The sequence below is a fragment of the Squalius cephalus genome, assembly GCF_949319135.1.
Source record: "Squalius cephalus genome assembly, chromosome: 21".
Lineage (NCBI taxonomy): Eukaryota > Metazoa > Chordata > Actinopteri > Cypriniformes > Leuciscidae > Squalius > Squalius cephalus.
The window spans coordinates 3,496,615-3,522,979 of record NC_137142.1 but is presented as its reverse complement, the minus strand read 5'-3'; the positions used below and the strand labels follow the sequence as shown (position 1 = coordinate 3,522,979).

At 38.3% G+C, this 26,365-nt stretch overlaps 1 protein-coding gene across 2 annotated transcripts in view; it reads left to right on the top strand.

The window, feature by feature from the left end:
- The first annotated feature begins 675 nt into the window (after positions 1 to 675).
- The window catches only part of col21a1 (collagen, type XXI, alpha 1), an 85,080-nt gene continuing 59,390 nt past the window's right edge, over positions 676 to 26,365 (top strand). The window contains exons 1-12 of one of the 2 annotated variants that reach the window (XM_079855945.1): positions 676 to 812; positions 4,418 to 4,548; positions 4,868 to 5,428; positions 6,599 to 6,764; positions 6,853 to 7,084; positions 9,741 to 9,914; positions 11,819 to 11,896; positions 13,792 to 13,875; positions 14,533 to 14,595; positions 22,629 to 22,682; positions 22,760 to 22,813; positions 24,676 to 24,729. In XM_079855945.1, coding sequence (XP_079712071.1) covers positions 4,449 to 4,548; positions 4,868 to 5,428; positions 6,599 to 6,764; positions 6,853 to 7,084; positions 9,741 to 9,914; positions 11,819 to 11,896; positions 13,792 to 13,875; positions 14,533 to 14,595; positions 22,629 to 22,682; positions 22,760 to 22,813; positions 24,676 to 24,729 — 1,620 coding nt within the window. In that variant the 5' untranslated portion in view covers positions 676 to 812; positions 4,418 to 4,448. Of the gene's footprint in view, positions 869 to 4,417; positions 4,549 to 4,867; positions 5,429 to 6,598; positions 6,765 to 6,852; positions 7,085 to 9,740; positions 9,915 to 11,818; positions 11,897 to 13,791; positions 13,876 to 14,532; positions 14,596 to 22,628; positions 22,683 to 22,759; positions 22,814 to 24,675; positions 24,730 to 26,365 lie in introns of both variants that reach the window. The other variant, XM_079855944.1, reaches the window with a different exon arrangement.

The window sequence follows — 26,365 nt, the reverse complement described above, 5'->3', positions numbered from 1 at the left end:
GGTTACTTTTAGTGCCAAAACCACAACATGCAAATTTTGTTTCTGCTTTCAAAGAGTTTTTCAATATTAGACATTTCTTGTTTCCAAAAATATATCTACCCCAATAAATATGGCATTTTGGAGAGGATAAATTGTCATGTCTTACGCATAAAACTGCTTCTGATGTCTAAATGTTCATAGAATGGACAAGATGTGGGTCCTAATATATCAAATGTTTCACAATATTCTAGATGCACTGCAAACTGCAAATTTACCAAAACAAAACAGTTGTATCAAGAAATGCAGTTTACAGTCAAAAGCATAGAATTCCTCCATCATTATCAACGACTTACAAAAGACCACACACACACACACACACACACTGAAGGAAAATTGTCCAAAAATGAACAACATACTGTACAAAGCAACAAACAGGCAACAACCTTTCACCTCGCAAATTAGACTCAGAGAATGTGAAAGCATGTTCCCTTATCTAATATTCTGGCTCATTGCTAAAGCCCCCCTCACAATATTTATCCTCTCTGCTGTCATACACAATCCAAACCTTGGAAGAATATTGGAATTACTATAATTTTCCTTTTGCTTCCACAAAAAAAGGGGGCTGACTTCTCTCTTCTATTTAGTGAAGTTCTCCTTATCTGCGTCTTATTTCAACCTCTGTAACCAAGAGGGAGAGGGAGAGGGAGAGAGAGAGAGAGAGTTGGAAGGTGAATGGAGAGGGCAGGCTCACATCTGCAACTCTGCAGCCTCCTCAAACCCACCTCCTCCAACCCTGTGCTTTGCTCAACCCTGACCATGGGACACCAGACAGAGTGAGTAAGGGGGATTTTATTCAATAAGACTCCAGCTCCGTGCACATCAAATTCTGGTAAATCTTTGTCTTTTCTTTATTTAACTGTTACGATGCATTGATTCTCTTTATTATTGTGGTATTTGCAATTTTTCCTCTGGCTGCAACCAGCATGTAGAAGATACTGTTTCACATCTCATTATCTGAAGGCTACCCCAACAGGTTAGGTCATTAAAAATGCTTGTTTGAAATTCATCCAGGGCTTCTTGAAAACTTTTTTTTTCTTTCTTTTTTTCATTTGATGGTGGTGTGCATTATTGTCTATGGAGGGTTGAGTTGATGTGTTTCCTTTTGAAAACATCTAAAAAAAAGATGCAAGAGAAACCTGCATGTGCATAGAATCTCACATGCTTTGTCCTTTCTGACAGCTTTGCAAATCTTTGATCATGCATAGTAAATTTATAAGAAATGGTTATCAGTTCCTGACTTGTGCCACTGTCACAAGTGAAGAATGAATGGAATTATTTAACAGGGCTTTGTCCGGCAGCCGGCTCACGGGTAAATGTGCAGACAAGTTATGTTAAGAAAGTTAAGAAACAATATAGCCTTCTCTAACTCATAAGAGTTGTGTTTCCTTGTTTGGGTAACAGCTATGATTAAAAAAGCCTGCACAGAAGAGCTGGAAAGGGCTCAAAAGGGAGATTCTCTAACAAACCGTAGGACATGTATTTTGATCACGTACGTAACTTGGTGGAAACTCCCTCGTAACAGCTCTGTCCTCGGTAGACTGTTGCCTTTACGGTCTTGATTATGTGAAATCGTTTCAGCGGTCTCTCTGATATAATGTTTTGGCTATTCCATTGGAGCCTAAGGAACTTGGCCCCCCATTTATTTTCCCCTCATGTTGGCAAACTAATTGAACATGCCTTACAGCAGTTGTTGATTTTGGTATTGAAAACCACTGGATTACAATAGCACATTTATAGCTGTGCAATGGAAAACAGGCAGAAAGGTTTTACTAAGACAATGGCTGCCAGTTAGAAAACATGAAGATAACTGATCCAAGACAAGCCATACACAATAAATCAAGAGTAACTACAGATGTGGAGCCAAATTAGAGCTACATGAAACATGTCTTTCCTGGGAAACCGACTAAATAAAGCATACATATTTGGCAGCTTTCCCACTTAGCATAAAATACGGAGAGGTTAACGCCTCATCTGGAGGACAGGGAGGAATCAGCTGTTCAACAAGAGTTTCCTGCCTCCCACATCCAGTTGGACAAAACTCATCAATGTGTAATAAATCTTAAACAAGTATCACTACAAACACGATGAATTACTCGTGCTAAAATTCCACTGAGATTTAAATGTCATGTTTTGGAAGATACATGCGGAGGATCCATTCGGCTAAATTTAAGGGGGAAATTCCTTTTGGTAGCAGAGAATGTTTAAACACGTTGCATTCCAGCTACATTACCGTTCCAAAGTCTCCTTCATCTTGACCTGGGGAACCATAAACTGTCTGAAGGTCCCCAATAACTTCCAAGGTCAATGAGTAGGTCATGGTGCAGAGAAAAGCCATATGGTTAGAGGTTGAGACTGGCAGACATACGTCTTTCCAGTTTTTGTGCAAGACTTGTAGTCATTAATTCCGTGAGAGTAATGGTGCATTACCAAATAGTCAATTCAAATTCATTCTGCACAGTCTTTTTTTTCTTTTTTTTTTTGGTCTAAAGTTGCTTTGGCTTTGTCACATGAACTTGAGCTTGGTCATTGTCCAGAGCAATAATTTCTCTGGCAGAAAGATAACCAGTTCCAAGGAATAGTGTGTGGGGAGGCGTGGGCTTGGGTGCTTAGCATGCAGACATGCTCGTGAAAATAATGGAGCATTCCACATACCTCCCCTTGTGCTGGGCTCTGCAAAGCACTGGAGTGAGGGCTAGTTCTAACAGTCTCTCGTAGCTAGACCTTCAGACTGAAGGTCTGGACTCCATCGCAGCTTTCATTGGCCAAGGACTGCCCAGGAAGACGTCTGACTGACATGTAAAGCAACCAATCACAGTTCATTTTGTTTCCGCATCATGTTTAGGGGTATGAATGTCCCTAGGATAACAGATCAGCGTGCATGAATAATAAATAATTCATTCAAGAACGTTGTGCAAGTTTCCTGCAACAATGGAGTCACAACTTCACATACTTCTGAAAATCCAGCGTTTAGTTGATCCTGATTAGAGCTCATTGTCAGGAATAAAAACTATGGTGCTCTTCTTCCATGAGGGCATTTGTCATCACAACGGCTTTGTTTCTAGGCGGATCATTAAAGAACACAAAACACTATTCAACCAATCAGATGACGACTTTCAAAACTCCTCAAGTGCTTCCCATTTTGTGTGCCTCATGCATCAGACGATTAGCCAACAATCCGTAGCTGTGCTAAGACTGATTCTACCATGGCTGTCTTATGATACTCCTCCCGGTCAAAGACTGGAAAACCCCAGTCACATAACTAGTCAAGGTTGAAGGATGTATAAAAGTTTCACTCGTGTTCCAGTCATGCTCATGATCTCTCAGCTGGTGAGGATGGTAACTTGCATTGGGAATCTTTGTTTGACCGCAGCAATCAGTAGGCCAAAAAACACCCCCACCCCTTCCAAAGGGAGCATATCTGGTCTTCATTTATTACGGTGTTTTTTATAATGTCTGCAGTTCTTTCTCTTGCTGGAAACAGCACACAGTTTCCAGCAGCCAGAGTTAGATGAAGAACTGTTTCAAAACATGACATGATTCTACTTGGTGAGATTGTTAGGCTAAAATAATAACACTAATAATAAATACACCCAACTGGACTATTCAGTGTTCAATACAAGTTAAGCTCAATTGACAGCACTTGTGGTCATAATGTTGATTATTACAAAAGTAAATTTTGAAGTGAATGGGGCAAACATAAAAATGCTTACTGCTGCAATAGCATAGCCACAAAATGTAAACAATATGCACTTTGACATGTTTGTAGTGAGAATAATCATTTACTTTTCTGTGTAAAGTTCTATGCATTTTTACGACTTTGTTGCCATGACAACACAACGTCCAAAACCATAAAACAAACATAAAAAGGACAAGAACCTTACAAGTAATACGTTTTAACAGATGAATGAACTTACTTTTATAAAATTGAAAGCTTCACATACAAGCTCCACAAACGTCACATTTGCTCCAAAATCCATTTTTAAGTGTCTCACCATAAGCTTGATTTTTGCTTTCTGAAAAGGACATTTAGGTCTAAGTGATGTCATTTCTTGAATTTAGATGCTCAAATGATAAAGAAGTAGGCCTATGCACAAACGGGTTACACACTACCATAATTTCCATTCTATGGTTTTCATAGCCAGTCCTAGAAATGCACAACCATCTTAGTTAGCATGTACCGAATTAACCGCATTATATCCTGTGCGCAACAAATGCAACAAAACTGCATCTTCTAAATGGTTTTGGTTGAGATGTTTACATTGATTACAAAAAGCATGTTATTCATTTAACAAAACTATAAAACTAAACTTCTGCAAATCCAATGGCATTCATGTGAGGACATCTAAGAAATGCATGTCTTATCTTCATTTCTCTTCAGGTGCTAAACTGGAGCTTGGTACTTCAGGAACATGGGTTGCAAAATGAGATCCATGCATTTTGTGTTTTGGTGTCTTTACTTCATGCTCCTTCACTTGTTTTGCACAGCACAAGATGAGGACATGAGATTAAGTAAGCGTGCTTCTTTCATCTTCATTAGTGAATGTTGCATGAAGACTATTGACTCAGATAATAACATGACCTAATGATGCAGTGTTCATTGTGGCTGTCTTAATGCAGAGCAAATGCAACAATTTCTGCAACTTCTTTAGAGCAATTTAGTCATCCAATTGGGAACACAAGGCAGATTGTCAATACTTTAATAACATAACCATTACCACAAACATAGAAACAATAAAGATAGAACTTTGGAGTCAAGTGTCCAAAATGTGCCTTGGTCCAATGGTCAACTCACGCTATGCAAAATCTTGTATTCGTTCCTCAATTTCAGGTTGTAGGACAGCACCAAGTGATTTAGTATTCATACTCGATGGATCATGGAGCGTGGATGACATAAACTTTGAGATTGTCAAACGGTGGCTGATGAATATCACCATGAGCTTCGACATCGGTCAGAAGTTCACCCAGGTTGGGGTGGTGCAATATAGCGATGACCCCTTCTTACATATACCCCTGGGAAAACATTTCTCAAGCAATAACCTCATCAAGGCCATGGAGTCCATAGAATACATGGGTGGAAACACAAACACAGGGAAGGCTATCAAGTTTGCCAACGACAAACTCTTTGCTTTGTCCGAGCGAGGTCCGAATGGCATTGCAAAAATTGCTGTGGTTCTGACGGATGGGAAGTCACAAGATGAAGTGCTGGCAGCTGCAGAAGCTGCAAGGAAAAAGGGGATAATTCTCTTCGCAATTGGCGTCGGGTCTGAGACCGAGGAGGCAGAGCTCAGGGCCATTGCCAACAAACCATCCTCAGCCTATGTTTTTTCTGTGGAAGACTATAAAGCTATCGCAAAGATCCGTGAAGTTATTAGGCAGAAGCTGTGCGAAGGTAAGCCTCCATGTTCCTCTATGTCTCTAGGCTTTCATATCTCACTCATTTGTCTAATGTTTTTCACAGGTGTCACATTGAAATTATACAGTTTTATGGCCACGAGCTTCAGCAGGGGAGCACGACTTTGTTGCTTTAGCATGTCATGTACCCGTGGAGACAGGTTTATGGCATCTCCATGTTTGAGCTGCATGCATAATTTGGTGCCTCTCGCCTCAATGCACGAATTACAGTTTGATTTATGTCCTACAACATCCAGGTGTTATGAGTTCACCAAGGTGGCTATAAATTGTCTAAAAGTGTGAAATTAGGTCATGCATTGCTGAGCACGTTTCAGAGATTGTGACATCAATTTCTAGCAAGCTTACAAACAAGCCAGTCTGACTGTTTGAAAGTTCTGCAAAGGGCCAGTAATTCTGAGATGCGTATACACAATTAATCCAATTTTGGCAGATGCAAATGTCAAGTTTGTATAGTTCCCTCCAACCAAAATTATTTCATTACTGCAAGGTGTGACTTGGATTTGCAGTAAAGCAGAAGTAGCACAATATTAAGTGTAACAGTGGTGGAAAAGAAGTGATCAAATGCCACTTGATCAACTGCAATTCTTGAAATGGGGAGGAAGCATATTTCCCAAGGCACTTTTCTGTTCTTCCAATGGATTACTCAGCAACATCTCCAGACAGACTTGTTAAAAAGCGAAAATAAAAACTGGAGTGTAATATGGCCATTAGGTTGGAAATCAGGCCTCCATAAAAGTTTGCTAAGACTACTGAAGCTCATGATAGAAAGTCTTTCCGGACACTGGAAAAGTTAATGATTAAGGCACTTTATGATAGAAGAGGTAATCTTTTGTCTGGTATTTGCAATGGCGGGGACATTCTTCAGTCGGACTGCATATTTGCACAATGTCCAGTGTCCCACTCCAAGGTATTCCTACGATTTTTTTAGACTAGTCTTCAAGCCAAATAAAATAAACCACCTCATTCCATAAATAATGAACCCTTTTCAGCCATTTTTCTCACCGTGCACATTGTTGGGATATTAATATCAAAGCAAATTCAAGGCAGAGGAATGATATGGTATTGCTTAGTTAGCTTAATTCCGATTAAGGCATTATTTGTTGCAGTGTGGCAATTTACCTTGTTTTCTCTATTTAATGTACCATAGAGACTGTATGTCCAGCAAAGATTCCATTTAATTCTGGGGATGCAAAAGGATTTGACATTCTCCTCTATCTCAACTTGGCTAAAAAAGCCAAAAAGACACAAGGATCATTTTATGGCAGCAAAGCCTACCAGGTGACATCCCGAGTTGACCTGAGTGAGAACACTAGGTAAAGGTATTTATGGTATCAAGCTTCTATGTCCTTGCAAGAATACTCTGTTTGATTTGAAACATCATTTTCATCTTAATGTCCGTAGGATGTTATTTCCAGGCGGACTTCCACCATCCTATGTTTTTGTGGCCACGTTGAAGTACAAAGGCTCTGTGGTTATGGAGGACTGGGATCTATGGCGGATACAGACTAAGGATGAAAAGCCTCAAATGGCTGTAACTCTAAATGGTCTGGACAGAACAGTGATATTCACCACCACCACCAGCAGTACACCAAGCGGAACTCAAACTGTGGTCTTCACAAAATCACCTGCTAAGGTAAATACAGAGCATGAGAAAAGAACATTGAAACAAATTCATGAACTCTGTGTGCTAATTAGTCAAATCCATCAGTTAATTCGGAAAAACTTTATTTTTACTACCTTTAAGTAACTTTGCAGCTAACTGTCATTAGAGTAGGCTATTAGTAGACAGTCTGCTTAATATCCGCTAACACTTTATTTTGATGCTCCCCAACAGACATTCTACTGATTATAAGTAACGACATGTCAACTTATTCTACATACCCGAACCTTAACACTTAACCCTAACCTAACAGTCAACTGCAGCCTACATTTACATTTTACATTTATTAATTTAGCAGACGCTTTTATCCAAAGCGACTTACAAATGAGAACAATAGAAGCAGTTAAACTAACAGTAGGACAACAATATACAAGTGCTATGACCCTTCTTTTTTAATTTTTATAAATAGAATAGAAGAGAAAGTGTTAGTATTACTGGATCAAGTGCTGCCGAAAAAGATGCGTCTTCAGCCATTTCTTGAAAATGGCTATGGACTCTGGCTCTGGTTGAGTTAGGCAGATCATTCCACCAGTCAAGGTAAAGGTCAGAGAAAGAGATTTTGTGCCTCTTTGAGATGGCACCACAAGATGACGTTCACTTGCAGAGCGCAAGTTTCTGGATGGTACATAAATCTGAAGTTATGAGTTTAGGTAAAAGGGAGCAGAGCCAGTGTTTGTTCTGTAGGCAATCATCAGTTACTTGAATTTGATGTGAGCGGCAACTGGCAACCAGTGCAATTTTGTGAGGAGAGGAGTGGCGTGTGCTCTCTTCGGCTTGTTAAAGACCACTCTAGCTGCAGCATTCTGGATCAGTTGCAGAGGCTTGACAGAGCAAGCTGGAAGACTAGCCAGGAGAGCATTACAATAGTCCAGTCTGGATAGAACAAGCGCTTGGACAAGGAGATGTGTAGCTCTAATAGGAAGGGCCTGATCCTCCTAATGTTGTACAAGGCAAATCTGTAGGACCGGGCAGTTCTAACAATGTGGTCTGTGAAGTTCAATTGATCATCATTTACAACTCCAAGGTTCCTGGCTGACTGGCAGACAGATCCAGCAGGATGAGAACTGAGGATTTGGAAGCTGTTCTTGCCAGTCTCAGAGCTTCAATTACTGAGAGTCTCAGTTTCAATTACTGCAGTCTCAGTTGAGTGTCCGCTTTTGAAACCAAACTGATTGTTGTCCAGGAGGTTGTTCTGTGTAAGAAAGGAAGAGATCTGATTGAAAACAACTCGTTCATGTGTTTTCGCGGCGAATGGAAGAAGGGATACCAGTCTGTAATTCTCCAGACATGCTGGATTTAGAGTGGGTTTCTTAAGCAGTGGGGTTACCCAAGCCTGCTTAAATGCTGTGGGAAGGGTACCAGTGTGAAAAGAGGTTTTGATGATGTGCGTGAGTGCGGGTACAACTTAGGAAGAAATGGCTTGAAGTAGGTTAGTGGGAATAGGATCAGGACAGGTAGTAGGGTGATTGGAAAGGAGGAGTTTGGAGACTTCTGCCTCTGAAAGTAGAGAGAAGGAGGATAGAATGTGTCTGTTAGCTGGTAAATTGGCAGCTGATGGTGGTTGTTTTATTTATGAAGAATGTGGCAAAATCGTCAGCTGTTAGGGTTGATGAAGGAGGAGGAGGAGGGTTGAGAAGAGAGGAGAAGGTTTTGAAAAGCATGCGAATTGTTAAGAATTGTTAATTTTGTTGTGATAGTAAGTCATTTTAGCAGTAGAGATATTAGCAGAGAAGGAAGAGAGGAGAGATTGATAAAGACCAAGGTCAGTAGGATCTTTCAATTTATGCCACTTCCTCTCTGCACCCCTGAGTTTAGAGTCATTCATTAAAGTCTACAAATACTTTAATGAATGTTAGTTGACATGAAGTTCCAAAGTTAATTATAGTTAGTAGAATGTCTAAAGTGGACCATCGAAATAAAGTGTAATCATTCATTCTCCATCAGTTCAAATTTCCATGGCATACACCTAGAAAATTCATGCTGATCATCACCAGCATACTAAATTTTGTGTTTTGGATGCTTGGGATCCTCAATTGATGTGCTATGTTTCAATGGTTCTGCTTCACTAGCTTCACCAAAAAGACCATGCTGGTTGATGTTTTGGTCCATGAGCTATATCAGCACTTATCCAGCCTGAAAATCAATGTGTGCCTAAGCTGGTTTTAGCAGGGATACTACAATTTCAGACACATTTCATACAGAACATCCCTTAACAGTGGACTCACAGCCCAAGGCAGCCAAGTAAATTGGATCCCAGACTTACTAGTCCCATATGGATAAAAAGTTGGTGGAATTTGGAAAAGAAATACTGAAACCATTTTTATACATCATAAACTTGATCTTTTTCGTATACTTTATATTCTCTCCAATACACTTTATGGAATGATTCCTTAGTATTTAAATTATGAGCACCCAAAGTTAAGTGACACAGAGCCCTAGTATGTTTATTATTTAACGTTTACATAAATCTTTCTTTTATGATGCCAATGCTACTGAATAACAGTTTACGAAGACGTTCTTATCTTCCTCATAAAATCCCATTTATTGTATATAAAGTAAATGTACTAATGTAAAAATTGAATGTAAAACACCATCATCTGCATTCTGCTCTGTTTTATGTATTTTACAGAAACTATTTGATGAAAAATGGCATCAGCTGCGTCTTCTAGTAACAGAGGAAGACGTTACTCTGTATGTCGATGATCTGGAGATTGAAACCTTGGCACTAGAGCCTCCTGATGGTATTTTTATTAACGGAAAAACACAGGTTGGGAAGTACGTCAGCAAAGAAACAACTGTACCTGTAAGTATGTTAATGACTTCTTGGATCTAATTTTACAGACTTTCACTGTTATGTTGTTACTCTGTAGTTACTGTTATTATATTATTTTTGTTAGTGAAGCACTCTATGGTTATGTTAGACTTGCTTAAACTTGTATACATTGTATTACATTATATTGAATTACTAAATGACAAATAATCACAAAATATCTTACTCAAATAGTGTGAGTTATTGCCTGCTATAAGCACCAATTAAATATACTTTCTTACTGAATATCTCACTGAATACACTGGCTGGTGCTGTGGAGATGTGATGTTGAGGTGATGCCTGTCCATTCAGGTGAATCCAGGAGTAGGAGCATTTAGAGTTTTATTGTTTTGTTTTTTTTATTTGTATTTTGATGGTTGAAGTTAGCTTATTCTAACACTGTTATAAGGGAAACCTAACATTAAAAGGGCTATATAAGAATTTTAATGTATTAGTCGCTTTTTTATTGCCGATACTTGAACAGCTTGTAACAAATTTTAAAAAATGAGACCTTCCCCGACTTCCTAGCTGTTCTTTGAAAGCCTGTGGACTGATTTTTAAGTACTCAGGATGTTCTGGCCAAAAAAATCAAAAGGAAGTTAGGTGCACTCCCAAGAGCCTTTTTTCCATTCAATGACACATGAAACGAATGCTTATACAATGTTCAGGATAATGCAGAAAGAGCTATTCTTTACTGTAATATCATTAGCCACATTTCCATTACCCTTCAGATTGTGCAAATTGAAATTGAAATGATGACGCGGTATGTCTGGACAGAAGACGAGACATTAAACTCATAAAAGACAAAAGTATTACAGGAATACTGGATTCTAAACAACAAATAAATGCCACAATTTATCAAGACCTTGAAGCAGATAGGAGGGAGAAACATCTCATACGTGCCGTCCCAAGTATAAGGGGCTTTCCTTGCCGTTAATGCTTGGATAACACGCCTACGTCTCCTTTGATTAAAGATAATGGCTAGTGCAGTGGCTGGGATATACATAAACCTACATCGAAAATATAGCAAATCGCGTTTTGTCATGCAAAGTAAAGATATTAATTCAAACTATAGTATCACATAGCCAGATCTATATAGTGTATAGTCTTGAATATACTTTATAATCAAACTATTATAACAGTATAATTTGAATTACCTCATCTGTCGACATGAGCTGGTGCAAACATATCCACATCATTTTGATCAGATGCTTTCTTAACTGCTGTTATTGAGAGGAAAGTGCAAAGCACATATTTACCTATTCATCTAAACATATATCGCTGCAAAGGTATTTCTAACTTGTTTTTACTTCTAAGCGAAGAACAACAACAACAAAAAACTTCACCATGAGTATATCGGGCCTTGAATCACATTCAGTTGCTTGTACGTTATGTTAGCAATAATAATAATAATAATAATAATAATAATGCTGGCTGCAGTTCACTTAACAGCCACTGGTGTCGCTAATAACAAAAGTTTCTGAATTCTACATATAGCCCCTTTAATATAATTTTGTGTGTGTGTCATATGTCTCAACTTAAACTTTATTTTGATCATTTGACTACACTTTGTTTTGGAATACAAACAAAATGATGACAAAGCTTATTATATAATTGTCTGAAGGAATATTGGAGGTTATTGGAATATGTGTGTGTGTGTGTGTGTGTGTGTGTGTGTGTGTGTGTTTGTGATCTTTTGCCAAAGAATAAACATATCATGGAACATTTTCAACATGTGCAACACAGCAGTGTTCTTGTGGAAAAGCAGACACCATGTCATGTTGACACCAAATGTGTTTTATTTGCAACAGGGAGCACCTTTCCCCTTCCCTACAGCCCCAGGCTTTGACTTTTCTAAAACTACCTGTAATTTGTACTCTCTCCCTCTTCCTGAACAGTTTGAAATTCAAAAACTCAGAATCTACTGTGACCCTGAGCAGAATAACAGGGAAACAGCCTGTGAAATACCTGGAGTTGTAAGTACCAGAATCTTGGATCTTTCTGTTTTGGCCTATTCACATAAATTCCACCTATTAATGTCACATCAGATTAGGAGTGACTTGATATTTGAAATATTTTATCATATTACCAGACCATTCTTTAAAAACTGAGAAGTAAAACACAAAGGAATTTGTTCATTTTATATTTATTTTTGTAATTCCAGTCATTCCAGTCCACCATGTTTTTGAATGTGTTTAATGTACTAATCTGATCTAATCTGTTCAATTATACTAACAAGATAAAAGCACCTTCTCAGCTTCAAACAGAGCATGACATTTGCTTAGAAAAGTTTATTAGAAAGTCAATCACCGGCTTTGTCATTGTTCTCAGTTCACTAACTCAGTTTGCCTGACTTGGCACTATTTCTTTCAGACTCACTGTTTAGAGATGTAGGGCATTCATAAACACTGTGGCAAACACTTTATTTCAAATTATTTTCCTTTTCTACTTGCGCATGTAATGCCTTGCACCTCTTAGCAAAGTTATGGTTTTTGCCCTGGCCCCTTCATGTATTTTCACTCCTTTCATTTTTTAGGATGGAGAGGTATGTACTTTTGAAGATGGCTTTGCTCGCTTTCAAAAGTAACTGCTTATCTCATTTTGAATTGCAGAGGTAAGATTTGCCTCATGTTCTTTTGGAGTGTCTAAGTATTCTCATAGCTGGAAAATCTTTCAAAGGACTGTCAGCAGCTTTGAGAATGTATGGCTGAACGATGCTGGTGTGGACCTTCTCACTCACAAAAGCTGAAAAAAGTTAAACTGCTTGTATATAAAGTACTTTGGCAGTGGCATGGTTCTCCACCGTACTTTAAAGTCCCCCTGTAGTGAATAATCTTATCCCTTAAAACTCAGCTTTGATCAACAAAATGACATATTTAAATGTTTTTTTCCTAGACATTTTTTTTCTGTTCCTTAAAATAGCTTGAATGTAAATCTACACCCTTGCCTCATTTAGTATACGCATATATTTATATATTATATTACATAGTATATATTTTATGAGTATACAAATTAGTCCCGCCTCCACTCACTCAGAGATCCACTCGTTGATGATCACATGCTGACCTGATTTTTCACCAGCGATTTCAAAGCGTGTTTTTGAGACTGTCTTTGGTTCACTGCAGTTTTAAGGAGAAAATACTCAGCAATGGTGTCAACTTATGAATTTACACATGGTTTGTCTTAAAGCATATTAAAAACACCACATAGACATATAAACAACATTAAAAGCTGGATTTTCACCACATGGGTGTCATTGTCATGGTACCATGTCTAAATCTCTCTACCTTTTAGTGTATTCACATGGGCACTTAAAGTCAGCATGAAATGGAAGTTGCAACTGTATTTTCTTCCCTATTGTAACATATGTCGGCTTCTCCAACAAGACTAAATGTAGGGTGACACCATTAGGAATAGACTGAATCGCTGTCGTTAGCTAATTGATACGATTGATGTGAGTGACACGTTGCTTGAAGGCAGGGATTATTGTCCCGTCCTCACACTGGTGCACAGGCCATCAGAAGAGATCAAGTCCTTGCGAGGGCAAGGGGAAGCATTTTTTTATTAAAGATTACAAGAGCACATGAATGCGTAAAAAAAATAAACATGGCAATATTCCATAAAAATAAAATTTGTCAATTTTGATATCATGTTGACTTTAAAATGGCTAATGTCGTAAAACAGGTTCAACAGTGTTGTGCTGTAGGCTGTCTCTATAATTGTTGTTTTTATATTTCCAAACTACTGTGCCGTACTGCTGAATGTACTGCTGAATACTGCAAGTTTAGCTTATGCCACAAACAGGAAATGTCTGACGCTTTATGTTTTATGAAATGCAGCATAGTAAACAATGTTTTTTCTATTTTCTTAGTGTGATAATGTACCAGGTGACATTGATCCAACCCCAGAGCCCTGCATCTGTCCACCTGGGCCACCAGGTACCCCAGGAATGAAGGTACGATATAGCCTATCCCTCAACCCCTTTGGCAGCTTTATACAACAGAACACCTTATATAATCTCTTCATTGCATCAGAAGTCATTGCATTGCACATAAAAGTCTCCAAAAGGCAAGTCTGAAGTTTATAAGGTCATGCCTATGCTTGAAAACACATGCTGCTTTTCAGCAGGTACTCACCATAAACAGCCCTAAACAGAATTCTGAAGTTACAGACAGATTTACTACATCCATCATTTTCTCATTCAAGAGACCAAAAATTATTCTTATATAAAGCAAAACATTTATGAATAAATATAAGCAGGGCTTTACATTAACTTCCGCCAACCAGCCAAATGTGAGTGTATTTCAGCAGTGGCGTGTAACGCAATCACTCCAACTAGCCACTTTGGCGGGTTGAATTTTATATATAATATGTTTACACTTTTCAATTGTAGTCTTTTATCAAGGCACCTGAAATAATCAACTAAGTGTTAAATGGTTTTAATGGTGCCCTTGAAAATGTGTTTAATTAAAAAAAGAAAAAGGAAAAACAATAGCTGTTAATCATTGGCAAAGATACAAATAGTTAGATAAGCCTTTATGTTCTTTGATCAATATTTTGTAATGAAATTATGTAAATACTATTTACAATGCATCACTTGTACATTCTCTAGGGTGAACAGGGCAGAATAGGAGATCCGGGTCAAACTGGTCCAGCTGGTGCTGATGGTAAGCCTGTGAGTACTACACAGTTTAATACAACCTCAAATTAACTTGAGCACGTGTCGTGTTCAATGCAGTATCCAGAACTACAACATGCATTAACATCCCCACAAGTTTGTTTGGATAGAATTGTCAATGACAAAATTAACCTTCCAAGAATTCTGGTGTTCTCATTATGAATGTAAGAATGTACAGAATGTAAGAGGATACAAGACAGTATGTCTGGTAATATAAGCTAATATGTGTCAGTAAATATACATTGAGTTCCAAAAGTCTGAGATCATCAATGACGCTTTTTTTTTTTTCTGCATCAGAAGATACAGTAATCCAGCGCGCCGGCTACACATTGTCATGTTGTAAACAAGACAACATCTGTATTGCAAACCCCCAAATCAAATCCGAACAGTTGGTACACAATGTGGACAGTGAATAATTTTAGTTCAGATTCCAATCGGATACACAAATAATCGGATTTTGAATGTAGCCTTAGGAACAAAGCAGAGTGTAGTCATTTATATTTACTAAACAGCATTGCAACTAGTTGCATTAATATATAATTCATATGCAATGAATGTAACTTTGTTGATTCATTTTAAGTTTTCAAATCATTCACTTGAAAACTTTTTTTATTAGATTTTTTTAATATAAAATAGTTCTAATAGTTTTATGATCTGTCCTGACAGTGATTCTTTTTTTTTAATTTCATGAATAAGTTAATATTACAAACTGGTTCTTTGCATTTATTGTCAGTACTGGGCTCTCAATTCACATGGGTAGGGTACTTTGTACCATGTGTGTGGTAACTGTGTTCATACGCCATTTTTAACCCAGGAAAAACCCTAAGGAACTGTCCATTTTAAAATATTAGTTGTACTGTTGTGAGTCTTTTATATTGAACTCATGTTATTTTATTGATTTTTCCTTCAAACATATGACCCTTACATCTCACTTGGTCCTACTGTTCACCCCTACATAAAAGTAAATATATATATTTGTTTTAGAATTGAACATGATAATATTCATTTCTAGTACAGGAGCTCAATTAGGCGAGTTTGACAGTGACAGTGAAAGCTTTTAAAAAGAGTAGAGACACTGGTCACAGACACATTACATTTACATTTTTAATATAATAATTTAGCAGACAATTTTATCCAAAACGACTTACAAATGAGGAGAGCAATAGAAGCAATCAGTTTGATACAACAACAGGGCAGTAATATTCAAGTACTGTGACCAGTCCCAGTTAGTCTAGCACAGTACATGTAGAAAGGTGTTTTATTTTTAAAAAACAGATATAGAATAGTAAGTGTTAGTATTAATGGGTCAAGTGTTGCTGAAAGAGATGCGTCTTCAGCAGTTTCTTGAAAATGGCTAAAGACTCGTGCTCTGGTTGAGTTAGGCAGATCATTCCACCAGCAGGGAACAGTCTTTGAGATGGCACCACAAGGTGCCGTTCACTTGCAGAACCCAAGCTTCTGGAGGGCACATAGGTCTGAAGTAGTGAGTTTAGGTATAGGGGTGCAGAGCCAGTGGTTGTTCTGTAGGCAAACATCAGCGCCTTGAATTTGATGCGAGCAGTGATTGGCAACCAGTGCAATTTCAGGATTTTAGGGTATGACATGCGCTCTCTTCGGCTCATTAAAGATCAGCACGTCGGACAAGGATTCGATTAGAACTACAAACATGGGGGGAAAAAGTGTTCAAAAACTACAAACACGGCTGATATGCGAGTCCGACGGTTAAGTGGAGGTTTAGACAAAGGGGTTGGAGTGATTAATTATCAGTATCTAACCTAACGAAAAAATATTTATTCAATGTTATCCACATTATATTTAATCTGCAACAGCATTGTGAACTTTTGTAATGATACTTTTAATGGCCATTAACTTTTAAATGCATCATTATTCAAATTGCAAACACAAGAAGAGAATTCGACAAGTTCGAAAGACCAACAATAGACAGATCAACATGCTACTACATTTCTCTCCAAAATGGTAAGAAATTAAATTAAATTGAATGTGGATGATTTTAACTGTCACAAGATGATTGACAGGGCCGTTTAAACAGTGGCAGGATGCACGTAACTAAGCAACAGAGAGATGTCCGTTAAAGATGACGCAGTAGTATGTCCCAAAAGCTTTCCTACTCTTCTGCTACACACTCAAAAGTATGTACTTTTTCTTCACAAAAAGAGTACATACTTTTAGGGTAAAGTCTAAGTAGGTGAATTGAGATGCAGCACAAGGTTCCTGGCTGTTCTGGATGGAGTTATGGTTGACAAACCTAGCTAAATGGAGAAGTTGTGATGGAGTGTTGGCTTGGCTGGGACCACCAGCAGCTCTGTCTTTGCAGGGTTTAGTTGAAGGTGGTTGTCTTTCATCCAGCAAGAAATGTCTGTCAGGCAGGCTGAGATGCGAGCAGCTACCTTTGGATCATCTGGTTGTAATGAGAGGTAGGAGTTGTGTGTCATCAGCATAGCAGTGATAGGAAAAAACATGTTTCTGAATGACAGATCCTAGTGATGACATGTAGATGAAGAAGAGAAGTGGTCCAAGCACTGAGCCCTGAGGCACCCCAGTAGCTAGATGTTGCGACTTAGACACCTCACCTCTCCACGAAACCCGAAGGACCTATCTGAGAGGTAAGACTTGAACCATTGGAGTGCGGTTCCAGAGATGCCCTTTGTCTTGAGAGTTGACAGGAGGATCTGGGGGTTAACTTTGTCAAAAGCAGCAGAGAGATCCAACAAGATGAGTACTGAGATTTTGGAAGCTGCTCTTGCCAGTCTCAGAGCTTCAATAACCGAGAGCAGGGCAGTCTCAGTCGAGTGTTCTGGTTGTTGTCCAGGACGCTGTACTGTGCAAAGAAGATAGAGACTTGGTTGAAGATGACCCATTCAAGTGTTTTAGCAATGAATGGAAGAAGGGATACCGGTCTGTAATTTTCTAGATGTGCTGGATTTAGAGTGGGTTTCTTAAGCAGTGAGGTTACCCGAGCCTGCTTAAATGCTGTGGGAAAAATACCAGTGTGAGGAGAGGTGTTGATGGATGATATGAGTGAGTGCAGGTACAACTGAAGAAGAAATGGCTTATATGAGATGAGTGGGGATAGGACAAAGATGTATCTTTAATTTCACCATGCTGATCGCTCACGAAAAAAGCCCCACAGTCATCATGTTTTCAGGCCATTTCAAGTTTTATTTTGACATAAAGCGTTATTTCTAAGTGGCTGAGTTGTTTACTAATTTTTAATTAGTCTTCCCATTAACGCCATTATTCCGTTCATTCAGACTGATTTACACACGAAAACAAGAGGCAGGATTTATCACACAAACCAATCATATCCAATCATAGCACGATGGAGACATTGCCTCCTCTCATGTGACTTTCCCCCATTCATTCTCAATTACCCCCCACTAAACTCAGCGAATGCTTTAGAGTGTCTGTTAAAACTTAATGGGCTCAGGGGAGGCAAGAGAGACGTGGACTCCTGCTGTTGCTATTGGACAGTGTTACATTATAAAAACTAGGGCTGGGACAATAAATCGGTGCACCGTGAATCGATAAATGATTCTGGATCGATTCTGAGATTTTCCTAAAGTATCGGGATTCTCTCTCGAATCGATTCTGAGCTTATTTTTTGACAGCAGATGGCACTGCGTGCTTTAGAAAAAGCCAATGCCTTGCTTCCAATGCCTCGCACACACCACTTGAAACTTCCATAAAATAATCATTCATAAAGTTCGAAAAGGTTGAAGCGAATTACAAGGGTGTTTGCAGTGGGCTGTTTACATTAATCTTGCGTCATAAAAGCATTCTGAGGTGCATTCTCAGACTCAGCCGAACACACGAGCGCTCTTCTTTGTGAGCATTTGAGCGTGCCCTTAAAAACTAGCCTAGAGCGCCATCTGCTGTTAAAAACTAAGAATTGATTCGAGAGAGAACGGCGATGCATTCGAAAAATATTGAATCGATCCACGAAACGCGATGAATTGATTTATTGTCCCAGCCCTAATATAAACGTGATTTATACACGTTTTAATGTCATATTATCTTTGTTTTATTTTTGTAATGTGGATTATTTTCTCATTCAACTTTTTGAGGAGGCACTTCCTCCCTTGCCTCCTCGAAGGAAACGCACCTGGGCCCGTATCCCTAAAGAATTTTTGTGCAAAAAGTGGCTCCTAGCGGCCAAATTCTAAGAAAATTCTCAGAGTCATGACGTTTTCTTAGAATTTCCCCTAAAAGTGACACGAAAATCCCAGTTAATATAAAAGCTATTCCTCAAGATTCCTAGCGCTTAAAAGGGCTCCTAAGGCGAGATCTGCTAAGAGCAGGGAAGAGGACTTTTAGTGGCTTAGGAGTTCCCCTAAGCAGCTGCACAAAATGGCCAACAGAGGATTTTTCTCCATTTTCTGTATTTGTAGGATATGTTAGGCTATAACCCCTACAGCTTACTATTCATTTTCCAGATATTTTCTTGAATGTGAAATATTATTTACAATTACAGTCTGCATAAGATTAGAGTGTATAATTATGTTTATTGATTTGAGGGTACATCCTTTGCTCATTATCACCAAAAGTTAATTTTCATCAAACTTGTAAGATCAACCAATCACGGCTTTTGAAATGATGACTCATACCTAGCAACGGGGTCAACCACACCTCCTCACTGAGATAGGATTTTCCATCCATTCCTTGCTCAGAGTTCACTGAAAATGTTCTGGAATCACTTCTAAGCTAAAACTCCTGGCAAGGAATTTTTAGGTTAAGTTAGGAGCTCTCTGAGAGGATTCTCAGAATCTTTAGGGATACGGGCCCTGGTTTGTGGGCACTTGTAGGGTTGCAATTTTGACTGCAGCTGCAATTTTTCTCAGCATGAGTTACAGTAGTTTGACTGAAAAAAATTGTTGAGTATGAATGATGAATGACCCTCGGAAGAGCTCTGGGGCCGTATTCACAAAGCATTTTATCTTACCACTAGGAGTACTCCTAAATCACACTAAAATATTTTAGCTAGGAGTTTTCTCTTAAAAGTTATTCACAACGCCTTTCAGACCTACTCTTAGTAAAGAAAAATGACAACTCCTAAACTAAGAGTGAGTCTTCGTTGCTATGGATGACGTCATTACTCATGCACGAGCTTGACTGAAGTGACCACCTTGATTGGCTGATGATTGTAACGCGGGAATGATTCAAACACCTCCCCTACGATGATGATTGACAGGTGACAGGTCTGAGAATGCCTGCGCTACACAAGTAGTGCGAAGGACGGAAGATGATGAATAACTGAATAAATAGCCTAAATGAATAAAGAGTAAGGCAAAACAAATAGCCTAGTAGCCTAATGAAACATATGGATTGATGCAATATCTTTGCAACATTATTGAATTAATCGGTCACTATATGCCTCTGCCTACGTTTGCAAAGAGAAGAACATTTTAATTTGATTCACAATGAAACGTTACAATTAGTTTACATGCAATGAGTAGCCTAGTTTTGGTTGTTGTTGGTGGCGTTATTGCATCCCTAGTTATGCCTACAATGCAAAATTGTTCCCTCGCGATTGGAAGCTCCTGTAGCCGCCGCATACGCATTTCAAAACATCGCAACGTGAAATGCCACAAAAAGCGGTTTGTGAATAGGTCTTAGTGAGTTAGGAGTCCTCTCGACTTCTTTTAAGCTGTCCCAGGCTTAGGTGCTACTTTTAGGGCTAAAACGCTTCGTGAATTACTCTTAGTCAAAAAAATTAGGAGTCCTAAAGTTAGGAGTGACACGCCCATTATTTTTAGGAGTTGCTCCTAAATTCGCCAGTTAGGAGCTACTTTTAGCCTTAAAATGCTTTGTGAATACGGCCCCAGAACATTAGGTGAATATGCAATAACAACACCTGGATGCCATACTTGCAAGTCTTCATATCTTTATGAACACATGTCCACATTATGCACATATGCCTGCATGTTTAGTCAATAAACAGCAGGTTTTTAGTGATGTAAAGCATATTTCACCTCATGTTTTCTCATTATACTTATAGTATTTACAGATAACCAACAGCTAATGTACCTAATACAATGTTAAAGTAAACATTTCTGTGCAAACAGTCCAAATCTAAATAGGCTATATACAGATATAATAAATAATGAGAAATCAAACATTCATTGCTTTTCTGCCTCTAATACTTGTAAAAATAACTCAAGGTCAAGGGGCACCAAAGTACATGTTTGTGGAAAACCTTTTCCACCCTCTTTTGTGAAAATGTCTATTGTCAAGTGACTGTAAAGCTAACTGTTTAAATCAATAAAAGAATTCTATTGAGAAGAATCTTATGAATATATTGCCCTTTCAGTCTTGTCAATTGCGTACAGTCTTCTCAGAGAGGCGTGCAATATTCTCACAAGTCAACAATAGTTTTCAAAAAGGTCTGAATTAAAAAAAAAAAAAAAACAGTGGGGTTTATTTTATGTCCCAAAGACAAAGACATGAGTGTCATCATCCAGCTGGAGTCTGCACAAATGTTTCACGTAGGCGCGTACAGACTGCACGCATTAATAATAAATAATACTCATGACAAAAATCTTCACATGAACTTTATCTCTTTAACTTGCTGTTTTAGTTATTATCTTTGTGTATAAAAACAATGTCCTTTTCAAAATAAATTTTACAGCGAACCAAGATCACAAGTTCACTTGTTACCAAAATAGTTCAACAAATCAATGTTCCCAGAAACCGTAGTTCCAACGAACATTCCCAAACAGCAAGTTGTGTGGGTCAAACTACAGTTCTCAACCTGTGGTTAAAAGCATAGTTTCTTGTTAGTCTGATGTGGACCTACATACAGATTACACTTTATTTCTAACTTTAAGTAACTTTGCAACTATGTCAACTAACTCTCATCAGAGTATTAGTAAACAATTAGGTTAGGGTTAGTAGAATAAGTTGACATGTAATTGCAAAGTTACTTATAGTCAGTAAAATGTCTGTTGGGGGGTATCAAAATAAAGTGTTAGCAGATATTAAGTAAAGACAGTCTACTAATACTCTAATGACTGCTAGTTGACATGTAAAGTAACTTATAGTTAGTAGAATGTCTAAAATGTAACTATTGAAATAGTATTACCAATAGATCATGCAAAATAGTTAACATGCAGTACAATCTACATCTGTCATTCTATGCAAATGTATATGAGGGAGAATGAAAGCACCATTATTGAAGATTACGCATGTGTGTAAGTGTGCTACAAGCCTGGGGAAACCCCAAAGTATGACGTAAGAAGGAATCTGCAATTGAACCAGACATCTAAAAATCAAGCAAAACAACAGAGAACAAAAATAGAAAAGTAGTCTTTAGATGCCATGTTCGTTATTAATAGCAATACTCCAAAATTAATTAGCTAAATTAACTGGCTAAAGTTATTACTTCACCACCTGCAATGACATCATTAATGACAGTTCTGAACTCTCTAACTCTATTCTTATTCTTAAGGTTTTGGGAAACAGATCTAACAATTTGTCCAATGCATTGCACTATGGTAGTTAAGTGTATGGGAAACAATCCTCGGATCAGTTAACCTGACTCACTAGAATGAAAGTTTTACTTTAATCAACCTTTGGTTCTTTTTAAACGTGACAGTAAGCAAACATTTGGTAACACGCTAGCAACAATAAACATGTTCCATAAAATAGCAGTGGATGGGAAATGTTACTATATATTCATATAGTATTCACATAGTCATCTAAAGCCATACAATAGGTATTGGTAAGAAACTTAAAAAGATTTAAATTGTTATTCAGTTAAGTCATGTGTTCATACACTAACGTCTGCCATCACAAAGTTCAACACAAGTCTCTTTTGAAGCTTACAGTAGTTTCAATAAATGCACATTATGGGCTTAGAAGGACTGAGTGTTAAAATTATGTGGGAACAGATCATAATCTGTGATGTTACTTTTTTCTTTCAGTTTGACCTTGATGAATATTTAATATTCATATTTAATATTTATTTGTATGACCATGGGTCAGACTAATATAAGACTCTTTCTTTATTAAAGGGTGTCCCAGGTTCTAGAGGAAGTCCTGGCATTCAAGGCTCTCCCGGCATGGAGGTATGAGTGCATAGACATACCCTAAAAAACTTCACTCTACCCTTGATTATGCTACTTTTCAATCTCTGTTTGAGCAGGGCCCTCATGGAGCTGATGGACGTAAGGGAGAAAAGGGAAGTCCAGGGGAAGCAGTAAGGAGCTATGGATTTTTGTCCCTTTTATCCTTAAATGTACCATTTTCATTATGGCAACATATTTAGTCATCACATATTCACATTTGCTTTCATAAGCAAAATGCAGAGCTTGCATGCAGATTATTTGACAAAACATCACAAGGATAAAATTAAATAAAAGCTACTTCAAAATTAAAATGAAATACAGCAAATTAATCTAAGGTCATTTTTACCTACTGGCATAAACAAGTGATATTTACTGTAAAACAAAGTTGCTTATGACAGCTCAGGAAAAATTAGCTAAAAAAATATCTAATATCTCAAAAGATTAGGTTCAAATCTTTCTACTTCTTGCCTAAACAAAGTCAGTTTCTCCCAGAAACCTCATGCATATTGCAAGGGTTTTTTGTATGTTGGAGTCAATATTTGTGACTGACATTTAAGTTCACGTTTAAACTTCTTTAAATGTACTGTACCGCTGTGGCCAAAAGTATTGGGAGTGCCATCAATTTTGTGTTTCACAAAGTTTGCTGCTTCAGTTATTGTGGGGTTGGTTGACATTGTTTCTAGATTATTGTGCAGAGTGATCAGATGCATTTTAAATAATTGCAAAAAGCTTCATTGGCCAAAAAACAACAAAAAAAACCCGAACTTTATCACAAAAACACAAATGTCACTGTCATTTCACTAATCATATGAATGAGTACTAGTCAGGTGAAATAACTCTATCATTCTGATTGGATTATAAGAGAAGACTTGTCTTAGCAATGGTTACCTCTAAAGAAAGAGGTGCAGCCATCATCGCTTTGCATCAAAATGGCCTCAACATGCAAGAAAATTGCTGCAAAGAATATTGGAAACCAAAGAACCATTTAACTGATCATAAAGAACTTCAAGTTGAGAAGTTCAGCTGCAGTGAAGAAGGCTTCAGGGCGTCCCAGAGTGTCCAGCAAGCACCATGACTGTCTCCTCCTAAGGAGTCGGCTACAGAATCATGTTACCACAAGTGCAGAGCTTAATCAAACTTGACAGCAGGTGGGTGTGAGTGCATCTGCACAGTGAGACCAAGACTTTTGGACAATCGCCTGGTGTCAAGACGGGCAACAAAGAAGCCACTTTTCTCCAAGAAAAACATCAAGGACAGACTGAAATTATGCAGGAAGTACAAGGATTGGACAGCAGAAGAATGATGTAGACTTTTTTTTCTGATGAAAGCCCCCTCCCGACTGTTTGGGTCATCTGGAAAATCGATTGTCCATTAAAGAAAAGGTGAACTCTACCATGAGTCCTGTGTTGTGCCAACAGTGGAGCACCCTGAGACCATCCATGTGTGGGGTTTCTTTTCATCCAAGGGAGAGGGCACTCTCAAAATTCTGCCCCAAAACACTGCCATGAATAAAGAATGTTATCAAAACGTCCTGCAAGATCAACTTCTCCCAACAATCCAGGAGCATTTGTTTCTGATGATCCATGCATTTTCAAGCATGATGGAGCACCATGTCACAAGGCAAGAGTGATAATGAAGTGTTGCGGAGATCATTACACTGAAATGTTGGATCCGTGGCCAGGCAACTCCCCGGACAAGCAGAAGTCCACAAATTGTGATCAACTATGATCAGTCAGGATTTGGTCCAGATGCTGATATTCAGCATGCCAGAATGAATTGCAAGGTAATGAAGAAGAAGGGTCAACACTATATTGTTTTTTTTTTTGCATATAAAAGCCTTTAAAACATATTAAATGCTTATTATAGTTTTCAAGGAGAGGACTTTGTGAAACACAAAAATGTGTCACTGCCAATGTTTTTGGCAATGGCTGAACAACCTTTATGTAGAATTTACTTAAATGATTTTTTTCAGTGTGTGTGTCTTTGTCTTTAGGGTGACAGTGGCATTCCAGGTTTACCCGGGCCACCTGGCAAACCAGGTGAAAAGGTCAGTTTTAACCCCTTACTTGACACCACCCATTTTGGCATGTGGGGCATAAACGACATACCCAAAATAAAAAGGTTGCTGCTCATAAGTCATTCTGGATAGACACATAATCAACATATATTTATACACATATATACTTAGCATTACCCCTTTCCAAAGTGCCAGGGTCCACGCCCTAAGATAGTGTTGGATCCTGAGCCACAGCCGAAGCAGTCCTGATGCAACAGGTGTGAAGAGGGAAGGCTAAATGGTTTTGTGTTCGCCCCCCAACCCCTTGTTCAGTTCCGGGCGTTGGAGGCGTTATATTTGTTGCCAGTGCTGGGTTTGCCCCACCGTATGGGTGCGTTATAGCAGATAAAAAAACTAAAATAAAAAACAAACACCTTCACAAAAAGAGCACTTCTCCTCTTCTTCACAACAACATGAGCATGATCTTCCCGCCCCAGTGCAACAACCTGCCGCTCATGAAACTCCCTGGCCCCTTGCCACCCGAAACCAGACTTGGGGATTGAAAAAAATCTCCATATTTTCAGTGCTGATGCGGAGGTGACGCGTTCATGTAACATGTAAGGGTGGCGCTGCCAATAAAGCTCAAGCTTTCAAGCTTTCTATAGATATATTTTTCAGGTCTGTGAGGCAAGTAGGCTACCTTATACGCTGAACTTCGGTTAATTTATGAGACAAGCTCCAGTTCACACACCAGCACCTCCATGTGGAATTATCTAACCTCTGCTATATTTACTTCTTTTTTATTAAATCCCGGCAATTAGTTGATGAAACATTGATTAAAATTAAGATAGAATTAATACAAAACGAAATTCACTTTAAAGAAAGGCTTTGTGCTTTCTGTTTGAGGTCTATGTGAAAGTTTTAAAGCTGTCTTTTAGTGCCGCTTTCAGAGCGGTCTCGTCCGTAACGGAGAACTGTCACGTCCGTAACATTGTTTTTTCCTCATAAATGCGAACACGAAAAATAAAATAAAATGAATATTTTATGTTCTGTGGAGAGCCAACCCTTCTTCATCCGGTGGGTAGTATCACTTTTGGTTTGCGCAGTCACAGAATTACTAAAAAATATTTTGCCACCTAAAAGTTAAAGATTTGTTGTGTCACGTCCGTAACGCATGTGTATTTCCCTCATATTAAATATAAAACGCATGTGTAGACTGATATTTTTCTAATGTCTGGACTTTATTAATGGAGTATGGATATATAAATAGACGTTTCCATATATTGGTTTTAAATGCATTTTCTGAGAATTTATATTTCAAGTTTTTACTGCAAATGTCACATCCATAACGCTGGAATTGCCCAATTTGAAAGAATTTATCCTCAACTAGTTTTGTGGTGTGGGTCTACGTATTTTATAATGTTAACTAATACTAATAGTAATTTAAAGATGTGGTAGCATTGGATCTGGACGGGAAGGATAACTCTAGGAGTTGGAAGGGGTGTGTCGCGACACAGGTTCGTGGATCTGAGTGTCACGATTTCGGTTTCATATCGCATATCGTTACAGCCCTACTATTTAAACATATAGCCTTTGGATCCTTACTGTAAATATGTAAGACTGAAGCATTTGATAACAAAGCAAGTGGAATGTATTTTAAAGAAAGATAGCACAAGCACACAAAAAA